A 13,039-nucleotide genomic window follows, 5' to 3' on the forward strand; every position below is an offset into this window, starting at 1 on the left:
ACAATTACCCGGTTTTGTTTGAGGTGCTTCAGTAGTTGGTGTAGTTTTATGTTTGGGACGGGGACGACGGGTCCTTTTCGATATTTTAGGAGCTAAAGAAAGAAAACCTTTGGTTACTAGAGTGCATAGTTCAGAAGCGAAGGGTAGCATGACACATGACTAGATTTTCTAAAACTTACTACATGTAGTAAATTTGCCTTATCAAATGCAAATTTAATTTGAAACTTTCACCCTTAATAGTATATATTCTTTTATAAATGCAAGTTCATTGTGAATGAGTCATATAGAATCAAATTATTAATTCAAGAAGCAAAATAGTGTTTATAGTTGTAGCAAACAAAAGGGGTAAGTCCTGCTGCAGAAACAGTATGGAGTAGCCACAGTCAGATACAAACTCTGTGACAATTTACTAAGATAAAGCCATATAATTAACTAAAATATTTATCAAAGGACGGGTATTACATAGAGACTTAAAAAAAAAAACTAGAACTTCAGACCCACAGAGAAACTTCCTGATACCCTAATAGTCATTAGTGTCAAAAGAACTGCTTCTTAAACCCAGCTTTAACAAGACAGGGTTAAAAAGCACAGGAGATGACAAAACAATTTCAGATGGTTATTTGTACAACAGATGACCTAGGTTTATTTGTGGCTCTCTTAAAAACAATAATTTGTTTTAAGAGTCAGAGTTCTCAAATACTTGTAGGATGAAGAATTTAATGGAGTGAGAACAGATGATGACATAGTCCTTATGAAGAAGAAGGATAAGAATCTGTAGCTATGATGTCGACAGAATGAGCCTGACAATCAGAAGGGAAAGCACTTACTGAGGAGTATGTGTTATTACCTTGTGTTGTTACCCATGTCTCAGTTCTGAGCATAACAGGTTCAAGGTCTGCAGTAGGAACTGACCAAAAGTATTAAAAATGAACAAAATGATTGGTTAAAATTTTAAAAACCCTCAAAACATTTACTTCAAAATGAATCTTACTCATATGCTTTCTAGAACTATGTGGCAACTTTGAAACAGTTAAATTAGAAAAGCAGACTGTTGATTTCCTAAAATTTGGCCAAATCTAAGTGAGGTAACTATTTCCTTTGATGATCTGATTCTAACTAATAAGTCAAAGCGGGATGTGTGGGTATTACTAACAATTTAAAATCTGGAGAGTGAGGCTGCAGCATGATGAATCGAGCAGATTATTCCTCCATTCTAGGCAAAGAAGGAACACGCCTTCATTCGCAAAGAGCTTACTATTTGTTAATTTGAACTGAATATGCCTAATTTTTCTAAATCAGTTTTATTTTCAAGACATAAACAGAAATTAATAAAAGGCACAGTGATAGAGATTTCACTCAGGAAGCATGAGGCATTCAGTTGCCCCACAGATTCCCCTCTACTACGTTCCTCTTGCCATCCCTACAGTGGGAACTTCTATTTGACACAAGTTATATCTTCATTTTTATGGGGCCTATTGGCTACTTCCAACCACTGGAATTACTCTTGAGACCCTGTTGGGTTAGGCTGCTGAGACTCTAAACCAGGAGTAATTTTTTACCTGGTTTGAGCTCAGATGCTTCAAGACTTGGTGTGGGTTTTGGTCTGGGACGTGGACGATGTGTCTGTGGTGATGTTTTGGAAGCTGAAGGAAGAAATCCTAAGGTTACTACACAATGACATTACCTCTGTTCTGGAAGCAATGAGAGGTGAAAACATGATTCTAGATTTTCTACAACTTGTTAGACATCTGCTTTTCTAGTTTGAGATTTTTGTCATGTATACCCCTTATATAATTTCTTTTATCACAAAAGATTCTTTGAAGAAAAAATCCATTTTTAATTCAAAAAATAAAGATTAGTAATTATAATCAAAGTGTCATAGAGCCAATTGATTGGGCAACAGAAAGGTTAAGAACCATTGCTAAATTTTAATGGATTATGAAGGATGGTCATATTAAATCTGAGATTTATAATTTAACTTTTCAACCTTTCTGCACTTTCTATGTAACTACTAAAAACAAGAACACATCATTACCTAAATAGAAACAAAAAAAATACCACAAAAATAGGGGAAAAAAAAGATGTGAAATAAATGGATCCTCTTGGCTTCATGATAGCTGTTATTTGGCTTTATCTACCTATATAAGAGGTAGAAACCCATCATATGTTTGAAAACCAGTTTTTTTTTTGTTATTCATTGTTTTTTGTTTTTACCACCAACACTGCTTAAATAAAAAACAAAATAATGTGAAACAATTTCAAAAATGGCTACAAGGCAAATAAGTGTTGTGAAGTAGGTTCTCTTAAAAATGATAGTTTTAAGAGTTTTTCATAATTTTAAGAATGTAAATGGAATGGCCAAAAAGAATGACATATGATCACATAATACAAGATGAAACTCTGGGTTTGACAAAAACAAAGTCTTCTTGAAAAGATAGTATATCTATTATTACCTAATGTTCCTGGGGCCTCAGGTCTAAGAGTGACAGGTTCAAGAACTGTAGCAGGAACTGCCCAAAAAATACAGTAAATCAAATAAATTTTAAAACACATGGAAAGTCTGAATATTCACATCTAAACAAATCTACTTGTGTATCAATCCACCTATAATAACAAAGAAAAAAATTAACCTCCTGACTGAAGGAAAGAGAAGATGATTATTCTTTGAAGATTTGGCAAATTATAGTCATGGTCTTAGGCTCAGCCTTTGAACTATCGTAATTGTCTTAGTCACCATGAAATTCTCCTAGGTTTTAGCTAATGGGTCCTCATATGGAAAACTCTGCACTGGAAAATATTCTTATTCATTTACCTAACTACAGTTGGAAAAGGAATTATCTTTTAAAAAATCTGATCAATCTGTATTTCTATGGAAGCTGAAAAATGTGCACTTACTATGTTTAAGTAAATGTGGATACAACAAGCAATTTATAAGTTTGAAATAGATAACAAAGCTAGTCATAAGTTGATCTTTCCAAGAATTCATCTATGAAGTCTGAAAACTCTATCCAAACCATAGCATACAGGAGAACAAAGATGGTCACTCCGTGTGTAATACTCAGTAGAACATCTGTCTGGCTGAAGCCCAGATAAAATAGACATCAAAGACAGTTGATATTTTTGTATCACATCTAAACTCCTGAATTAGGTCCTCAAAATTCTCTTTCAATTGGCTGTCTGGACTGTTCCAAATGTAGCATTATCAATAAGCTTGTTTTGGCCATCTGGAAGTAAGAATCTGTTTTAGGCACACTGGACTGCCATTGTGGCTAACCTCCAACCACCCCTACATGTTCAGCCCTTCTGCTTTGGTTCACTTTTCCCTCCTTCATTCACTGAAATCCTATAGCAGGCCCAAGATCCAAGTCTAGTCCACTTTGATCTTTTCCTTTGCAAGGTCAATATTTAATGTATCATGCAAACCTATACCCAATTCTACTGTTTTAGAAAGTCTCCCACAGCTGGCATATCACCCACAATTGCCAATATTGGCCCAGAAATACACAAGGAACTTATAATTTTTTGTTTACTTGAACTGGATATATTGGCTCTGCTAAAGAAGCTTTATCATTAAAATTTGGATGGAAGTTGGTAGCAAGAAAAATACCAAATGCATATCAAAGAAGATTTTCACATAGAAAGAGTAAGATATTTTAGCACCAAATATACCACACTAAGCCACATTCTCCAAAACCTAGGCAAACAGACACTACTGACTATGCCTCATGACCTCACACTTAGAAGCCACTAATAGTTTGGCACCGTTTTGTGTCCCTGCCAGGATAGACTACTTGGGTTCACTCTTAAAGCAAGGAATCACATGTTTACCAGATTTTGTCTGAGGTACTTGAGGGCTTGGTGTGGTTTTAGGTCTGGGACGTGGACGACGGGGTCTTTGTGATGTTTTAGTAGCTGAAGAAAGAAAAACTTTGTGTTACCTTACTTTGTGAGGATTCTGAGGGGATGTTTTTTTTTTTTTTTAAAGAGCTATTAGATTTCAAAAGTTATAGGAAATTTTCTGTAATTTAATATTTTTGAAGACTTAATACCAATGTGTCTTATTTTTATCATTGGTGATACTTTGGGGGCAAATTCATGTATATGGTTGAACTGTTCATTCGAGGCATGAAGATTAGAATTGAGTAATTAAACACTCGAAGAACTTCCTCATTGGGGAAGAAATGAGAAGGAGGGTTCAACTCTGGTGCAAGGGGAGGGGAGGTCACACTAAGGAAAAGGCTTCTAATTTAAAATTTAGGTTATTTCCTATTTGTCAAGTTAGTAATAGAGCATGACATTATTTAAAGCACCAACAAAGAAACATACCATGCAAATAGCTTTTTAAAACCTTAGGAACTTAGACGTGCAAAGGAGCATAAGAATGGCTATTATTGCTGATCAGCCTAGATAAGAAACACATCACATTTTTTTTAAACTTAGCTTTAACACAGAACACTGTTCAATGAAGCATGAGATAAGACAATGTCAAACATATCAAACGGCAGCAATGTTTTGAATTAAGCTAATGTCTGCTCTCATAAAAACAACGAGAAGCTTCAGATGAAGTGACTAAAAGGCAACAGAGGATGATGGTGGCTGTCCCATGAAGGAGGAAAGGCTGGGAGGTGGAGACCGAATGGAATGTACAATGAGCAGCAAAAGCATGTGGCGAATTGCATAGCATCATTACCTAATGTTGTCCCAGATGTCTCAGTAACAGGTTCAAGGTCTGTAACAGGAACTGAAGTAATAAAATAAGCAAAAGAGGTTTTTAAAAAATGTATAAGGAACTACAATATTCACTTCAAAATGTGTTTAGCCAGTGTAACATTGCATCTAGAATTACTACTTTATTTCTAGATGACATGAACTGTGGGGTGAACTGTGTCTCCCCCAAATTCCTATGTTGAAGCGTCAACTCCCAAATGTGACTGTATCTGGACATAGGGGCTTTGAAGAGGCAATTCAGGTTAAATGGGGTTGTAAGGGTAGGTCCCTAATCCAATATGACTGATGACATAAGAATAGGGCGACACACAAAGGATGGTCACACACAGAGGAAAGGCCATGGGAGGACACAGAAAGACGAGGCCATCAACAAGCCAAGGAGAAAGGCCTCAGGAGACGTTAAAACTGCTGATACCTTCATCTTCAATTTCCAGCCTCCAGAGCTGTGAGAAATAGATTTCTATTGTTTAAGACACCCAGTCTATCTTGTTATGGCAGCCTTACAAGCTAATATGAAGGGAAATCAATTGTTTGTCCAAACTTGGCTAAACTGTAGTTAAGGACTTGTTCATCTCTGAGATAGTCATTACCTGTGGTCTCTGTTTAGCACCACAAGGGGGAAACAGTTGCACTAGTCAGTCCTTGATTATTTGAATCTAACACGGTAGACTCTAGGACGTTTTTAGGCTTTTACTTAAATACATTTCTAACTATCTTGAAAAACACATAAGAGTCTAACTTGCACTTTATTGGGTGCTGAATGAAGACGACATCTACTATGTTTATCAACTTATGATTGCAGAAAAAGTCCCTAAATATCCACGCAGTCATTACACAAATGACCAGAAAGGGCTATGATGACCTTGCTGAGAACTCAACTTTGGAAAGATCTTGTGACTTGTATTTAAAGAAAGGTACTCAAGGGGACTGGGTAATGGGCACCCATTCGGTCTATGGCATCCAGTAAAGCACCCATCAACTTGTAGTACTGGGAAAGCCTCAAGCAGGGTGGAAAGAAGAGATTTCTGATGCTCATGAGAACAACATCAGACTCCTGAGTGGAACATTCAAGCCCTCCTTCAACTTCTTGTGGTATTATTCAAATACAGAATCATCCACGATATGTTTTGACTGACACACTTCAAAGAAGCAGAACCTCTGCCCTCTGGTTGTCTCCATACATATCCTTTTTTTTTTTTTTTTTTTTGGTTTTTATTTACTCTCACCTGTCCACTCGTGCAAATTCTGATGTGATGTCAAGACCCAAATTCCTTCCCTGATTTACTGAGGCTCAAAATGATGCTTTACTTCTTTAAGACCTTATATGATGAGTACCCAAGAAATATCTTCAATTTGCAAAAACACCCTGCCTTATTTTCCTTCTCTATGCTTTTTATGCAGGAAAAGGCTTTGTGTATATCTAGCCTGAAGACTAAGTAAAACATGTTTCCTACTACCCTCTGTTAGAGGAAAAATTATGTACCTTCCAAACATGCACTTCTCACCAACTCTGAAGGGGAAAGGACTCTTCATGATTGCTTCACTAGGGGGGATGTGGATTTACACTTTCAACCAGTCACAGGCTCTCAGGCTCCTGAAACCAAGGACTGAGCTTTCATCTGGTGTAGTCCCAAATTCATCTGGACTTGGAGTGGTTTTAAGTTTGGTTTGTAGCTGACATGTTCATTGGGATGTTCATGGAAGTGTAAAAAGATAACCTTTTGTCACTTTAAAGTTTATGGTTCTGCAAATTATGAAGTTCAAAAAATTCTTTGTTTTCTACAGCTTGACAGATTTTTCTAGAGTTTAGTAAAATATGGTTCTATCTAGTAAAATATGGTTCTAATATGGTAAAATATGGTTCTATGGTTCTAGAGTTTAGTAAAATATGGTTCTAAAATATGGTTCTAAAAATTTGGCCCTACTATGCTACTGTATCTTCTCCTCTTATTGATACTTTGGGGGCAAAACTGACACAAAAATGAAGTTATTAATTCTGAGGGTCAAGATTGGTATTTTTGATCACATTTTTAAAAAGATTTTATTTTTTAAAGTAATCCCTATAGCCATCATGGGGCTCAAACCTGCAATCCCAAGATCCAGTCCCATGCTCCACCAACTGCGCCAGGCAGGCGCCCCTTTATCATATTCTCTTAGAGTCCCTGACTGCATTAAAAAGGTTAAGAGTCATTTATAAACTATGGTGGAGAGTAAGAGGTAGTCAGATTCACCCTAAGGATGGGGCTTACTTTTTAAACTTATTATCCTTGACCACATTATCTGTTAGACAATTTGCTAAAAACATATTACTCAAAAGTTAACAAAAGACAGGCAGATAAAAAAGGTACATGTACAAAGGAACACAGGATGAATTAAGAAACTTCCCTGTCACAGCTCAGTTAGAGAGATCTGGATCACATGAATATATGAAATTTGTGTTAACGGAGAACTCAGATTAAGCCAAAAACAGAAGGTGGCATGAAAAAATTTTAAAGTCAGTTATAGGGTAGGAAGGGATCCCAAACTAGATTCAGGCATGACTCTCTCAAGAACAAAAGGTAATTTGTTTTATGCACGTTCAACTCAAAAGATAAAGAATATAAATGAATGGCAATGAGTGGAATGGGTTTGACAATGAGCAGGAAAAGCTCTTGCTGAAAGTCAGAAAGTGGCATTACCAAATGTAGTCCCTGGAGCCTCTTTCATGGGAGTGACTGGTTCAAGAACTATAGCAGGAACTGACCAAAAATAATAAAAAACAAAAATGAAATGTTAAACATGTATACAATCTCAGAACTGCAAAATAATTGTACCTAAGTAATAATGCATCTAGAGCACAAAGCAGAAACTATTAGCTTTCTGAACTGAGGGATATGGAGTCAGTCTCTCATTCAGGTACCAATGTATCACTTAGTTGGGGTTGTCTTTGTAGTAGACAATTGTCCCCGTGAAGTGCCCCTGAAGAGTCTCACTCTTTCACAATCCTAGTGTGAATAATGTACCAAAATAGACCCTACCAATCTTGCTGAAAACTCATCTTTGGAAAGAGATAGTGAACGCTGCCTAATAGGATTAGGCTGGTAGGAGTAGGCTCATAAGAGAGCAGGATAAGGGACAGGCACTGAATCTGAGCTATAGAGGTAGCTTTCTGCCCAACGCCCAGGGAAAGTGTGACCATATACAGATACTGATGATTCTTACATGAAATTCAAACTCCTAAGTCGAATATTCAAAATACCTTTTCAACTGGTCCTTTGGGCCCATTTAGCTGCAGCAGCCTCAATGAAATGTTCTAATTGACACATAGAAGACTGACAGCCCCAGATGCTCCGAGAAGCCTCTGCCTCCCCTCACTGGTCCTCCACCCACCTCCTTCCCTTCTGCTTCTCTATCCTCCTTCGCCCTAGTCATCCAAATCTACAGTGATTTCAACACTTGATCCTTCCTAACTATTCTGGCCCACTCTGTTTCTTTAAACCAAGGGTGGGGGTCAAATCTCACCCATGGCTTATTTGTATGCAGCCTATGAGAGCTAAAATGATTTTTTCCCATTTTTTAAGTGGTTGTACAATTAAAAAGGAAAATAAGAAAAAAACGCAACAGAGACTTCATGGCTCACAAAGCTCCAAATATTTACTATCTAGCCCTTTATAGAAAATATTTGCCAAGTCCTACCCTAGATATTTATCATGACTTAACTTTGTAGTTAACAAGAAATAATTTCCTATTTCCCCAAACATACATTCTGTAGCTATTTCATTCCACCACACATGGCCAATATTTAAAGGATGAATAGAATTGAATGAGAAATCAAATAAACAGTAAATTCCAACTCACAAGTTTAAGACATTCAGCCACCACCTAAACCCCTCCAACCATGTTCTCCTGCTCACTCTGGAGTAGAAGCAGCTGCTACCCCTGACCTGCTCCTTCACTTTTTCTGGACCCCACAGGATGGGCTTAACCAGGATCTACACATTTACCCAGTTCAGTCTGAAGTGCTTCAGGACTCCCTGTGGTTTTAGGTTTGGGATGTGGATGAAGAGTTTGTTGAGGCACCTTGGGAACTAAAGGAAGAAAACCTCAGGTTAACAGAGTGTTTTTAGTGCCAGGAGCTGTTGATAGGATTACATTTGTTCTAATTTTTTGAGCTATAGAAAATTTTTCCTTTGAGCTTAAAGTATTTGTCTCCATTTCAATAACTCCCTCTTTATATCATTTACACTGCTCTGAAAAACAAAGGTCACACAGAAATATGAGTTTATATATTGAGGATATTCTCATAAGGATCTCTAAATGAAAAAAAGTTCCAAAACTTTACTGAGTTATGGTGGTGATGGTGAAGGTATAAGGTGAATTTGAACTAATAATGATGCCACTTATAATTTAAGTTTCTTAGCACTGAACACATTTTCTATTTACTGAAAGAAGACATCATTACCTAAAATGGCAAAACAAAACCATGCACATAATAAAAATGTAGGAATCTAGAGCTGCACAGGAATCACGTCGTACTACAACAGTTATGACAACACTCTGCTTAGATCAAGGATAGACATCCTCACCCTAACCCTCATAAGTTTGAAACTCAGGAACCAAAAATGTGATTAATAGGTTACATGGAGGTGAGATGCCATCAATTCTAGTGCATTACATTGCAAATGCATATACCAGACTAAGTTCGTACTTTGCTCTTTCAAAAACAAGTAAGTGGTTTTAATAGTCTTCAATATGTGAAGAAGCAGCTGAATGACAACAGCGAAGGACACACAAGTCTTGTGAAGCAGAAGCAGCTGTGATTATGAATGTGATGAAATGGGTTTCAAATGAGCAGGAAAAGCAGATGCTGATGGACATAATGGGTCATTACCTAGTGTGGTCACTGGAGCCTCGGTTCTAAGAATAACTGGTTCAAAGACTGTGGTAGGAACTGATCAAAACCAATAAGAGAAACCAAAGAGATTTTTGTGAACACACGAAATGTCAGAAAATTCATCTTACCGATAAAAATAATGTTTCTAAGCCTTTTAAGGGGGAAAGAGCAGGAGAAAGGTGGATTACACATTCCAAGATTTAATACCAAGAGGCAGGAACTAGGGGTGTGGGAGGAAGCAGGGGTGGGAGTACCGGGTCACCCTGGGGCCTGTTTACCACACACACTGTAGAGAGCCAAAAGGAAGCTGATACTGCACTCGCTAAGAGATTAGGTTCTTAGTGAAAAGGGTGGCATTTGATACAACAGAGTGAAGAAGAACCTCTGTTTGTGATATTATATTAAACTAGGTATCCTCAGGGCTTTTTAAAAAAAGATTTTATTTATTTGAGAGAGGGAGGGCAAGCACAAGTGGGGGGGGGGAAGGGCAGAGGGAGGAGGAGAAGTGGGCTCCCCACGGAGCAGGGAGCCCAACTCAGGGCTCATTCTCAGCACCCGACACTTACCTGACTGAGCCACCCAGGCACCCTGGTATCCTCAGTTTTAAGAAGAGAAAAAGCATGGTCCTGTGCAGAGGAATCACTGAAGCCCAGTGGGTCCAATTTAAACTCGTAAGTAGACACCTCAGCCCCCTTAAATCCATCCTACGAGTCCATTTGACTGGAGAGCATCAAGTCATCCTCTGTCTAGGAGGCCAGCTTCAGACACTCTCTGCTTGTCAGTCTTTGATCCCTTACCCATATATTCATCCAAACTCTGTACTGGTTTCTTCCTAACATCCTGAGCCTTTTCCTGCTCCAGATATTAACCAGGCTCCTAGCACATAGCATTGTATCATTTGGGAAATTACATATATAGACACACACACACACACACACACACGCACACACACTCTTGTATAAACATTGCTGCCTTGTGTGATTTTCTGTTTATGCTGGAATGGCTTTTGTTTACAACTATAGCACACGTTAAGAAATAAAACATGCTTCCTACTGCTAATATGGTTATAGGGGTTATGTGGGGACAACAAAAGTAGTAGACTTGAATTGATTATCCTCTTTACTAAGCAAGCTTTATCTTTAAGGCAGGAATGGAATCTGGGTAGCCTGCGTGGCTCAGTCAGTTGAGCACCCAACTCTGAGTTTTGGCTCAGGTCATTATATCTCAGGGTCATGAGGTCATGCCCAGGACTGGCTCAGCACTCTGCAAGGAGTCTGCTTGAGATTCTTTTCCTCTGCCTCTCCCTCTCTCATTTGAGCATGCACTGTCTCCCTGTCTCTCTCTCTCTCTCTCAAAAAAAAAAAAAAAGTAGTATATATTTTTTTAAAAAGACAAGAATGGAATCAAATAGCATGAAAAGTAATTAAGATAATCATTGATGGAAATTCCCACACAGAAGCACAAGATAATTATCTCAAGTTCTGCTCATTAACCAGCAGTTTTTTACGCTTAAAAGATCTATAGGGCAAGTGCCAATCATGCGCATAGAATTTAAGGTCCCAACTGGGGTAGACTGCTTGAATTCCTTAAATCAGTAACCACATATTTACCCAGTTTGGTCTGAGGTACTTCTGGATGGGGTGTGGTTTTAGCTTTGGGGCGTAGACGACGAGGTTTCTTTGTTGTAGCTGAAGGAAGAAAATTTAGGATTAATACTGTGTTGATGGCTCCATGAACTCTGAATAAAATGATAAGCTAAGCTTTCTAAAATTTGTCAGAGTTTCTTTGAAGGGAGAAAACTTTGTTACTTTGGTTTAATATTTTCTCCCTTAGTATATCAATAGGTTTCCTTTTATAATTCAGAGTTCGCCAGAGGTTAAAAATTACAATACAATTATGTTTAAGAAATGAAGATGAGGAACCATCATTTCTTTGAAAGTGTCCATAATCCAAAACTTAACTGGGGTTACAAATTGCTCCTAAAATATGATGATGTGAGAGAAGTTCATATCCTATTCACTTGTAAATATAATTCAAAACAAGTAGGCTTCAGAAAATTTTCCATCTGCTAACTTACTAGAACAGGCATACAGAATTTGATGGAATATCCATTAAGTGAAAGAAAGATAGAACCTGAGATACAAAAAGAAAGTAAGAAAATTCATGGTATCCTAATCGATACTGTATCAGTGGTCTATAGAGGGCCTAAGTGGAGAATCACATTCAGACCTTAGCTCTAACAAACAGTAGTATTGTTCAAACAGACTCAGATTGACATGACGCAATCTGAAGCTGGGATGTGGGGCAGAGAGTGTTGTTCAATTAAAGCCATACACATCTCTTTTAGAAAGAAAGTCTTTTATGTTGTAAGATGAATAATGTAATAGGATGATGCTAGATTATGACATCATCTAAATAGCACCACAGATAACTCTGACAATGAATAAGAAAAGCACTTGCTAAAGGACATAAAGGATCGTTACCTAAAGATGTCCCAGAAGTAATAGGTTCAGAATCTGTGGCAAGTAAAGATCAAAAGTGATTGAAAAAAAGAAAAAAAAAGTGATTGAAAAAAAAAAGTTAAACCCATGAGAAAAGTCATCAAACTCTCCTGAAAAAATGAACTTCACTAGTGTGGCATTGGTTCTACAACCAAAAAGCAAACATTTTTAAAATTTTGAGGTCAGGGTACAAAGATATTTGTTCTTACAAAATGGTTATATTCTTAGTATCTCCACATAGCTCCAAGTTTTGCTTTTTATATTATCTGATAACACAAAAACAAGAAAACCCTGCTTAGAGAGATCTTTAGGCATCTTTCTAGTAATATTAGGATTAAAAATGATGAGAAAAGAATGTAAAAGTATTATTTATTGGAAAACAAGGCCCTAGATCATGATAGATGAAATAGTTGATATATTTAAGTAGATATATAATGACGAGCCAAAATAGGTGATGTCTTTTTTGTTGTTGTTGTTAAGAGCTCACTTTGGAAGAAGACCAAGACTTCTGTCCAAACAGAATCATAGAAAAGAACAGGATACAGAGGGTCATTCAGTCTGCAAAACTTGTCAGTGCATTTCTCTGTTATCAGGACAGAAAAGGCCTGACCCCAGGAGGATAGGAGAGTATGGTATAGCCAAGTGACTTAAATCCAATCACTGAAATCAGGCATTCAGGGTCCTCTTCATGGACAATATAAAAGTAGCATCACTGACCACAATTTCTGAGCATCAGCTAAATGAACATTGACTTTCCCCTTTCTCTCAGTCAGGATGCTCTTCTAATTCCTATCCTTCTGCTGTTCCCCACACGTATGGTACCTCTCCGCCACAGTCTATGCTAGTCCTGTCTATCTCTGCAACCTATCTACATGCTGTATAAACTCTGAGGTCCATGTTATATTTAACAGCTCATGAATTTTTTACTTCTCTAATA

The 13,039-nt window shown here is 37.5% G+C and overlaps 1 protein-coding gene across 50 annotated transcripts in view; it reads right to left on the reverse strand.

Moving 5' to 3' along the window:
- ABI3BP (ABI family member 3 binding protein) overlaps positions 1-13,039 on the reverse strand; it is a 223,318-nt gene that overhangs the window by 72,545 nt on the left and 137,734 nt on the right. For 49 of the 50 annotated variants that reach the window (XM_072722113.1, XM_072722100.1, XM_072721947.1 and 46 more), the window contains 10 exons: positions 11,212-11,289; positions 9,599-9,658; positions 8,712-8,795; positions 7,407-7,466; positions 4,691-4,741; positions 3,829-3,912; positions 2,454-2,510; positions 1,560-1,643; positions 848-907; positions 9-92 (listed from right to left, as the gene is read on the reverse strand). The exons of the other annotated variant lie outside the window; for it this stretch is intronic. In XM_072722113.1, coding sequence (XP_072578214.1) covers positions 9-92; positions 848-907; positions 1,560-1,643; positions 2,454-2,510; positions 3,829-3,912; positions 4,691-4,741; positions 7,407-7,466; positions 8,712-8,795; positions 9,599-9,658; positions 11,212-11,289 — 702 coding nt within the window. The remainder of the gene's footprint in view (positions 1-8; positions 93-847; positions 908-1,559; positions 1,644-2,453; positions 2,511-3,828; positions 3,913-4,690; positions 4,742-7,406; positions 7,467-8,711; positions 8,796-9,598; positions 9,659-11,211; positions 11,290-13,039) is intronic. 50 annotated transcript variants of the gene reach the window in all.

This window comes from Vulpes vulpes, chromosome 1 (genome assembly GCF_048418805.1).
Source record: "Vulpes vulpes isolate BD-2025 chromosome 1, VulVul3, whole genome shotgun sequence".
NCBI lineage: Eukaryota > Metazoa > Chordata > Mammalia > Carnivora > Canidae > Vulpes > Vulpes vulpes.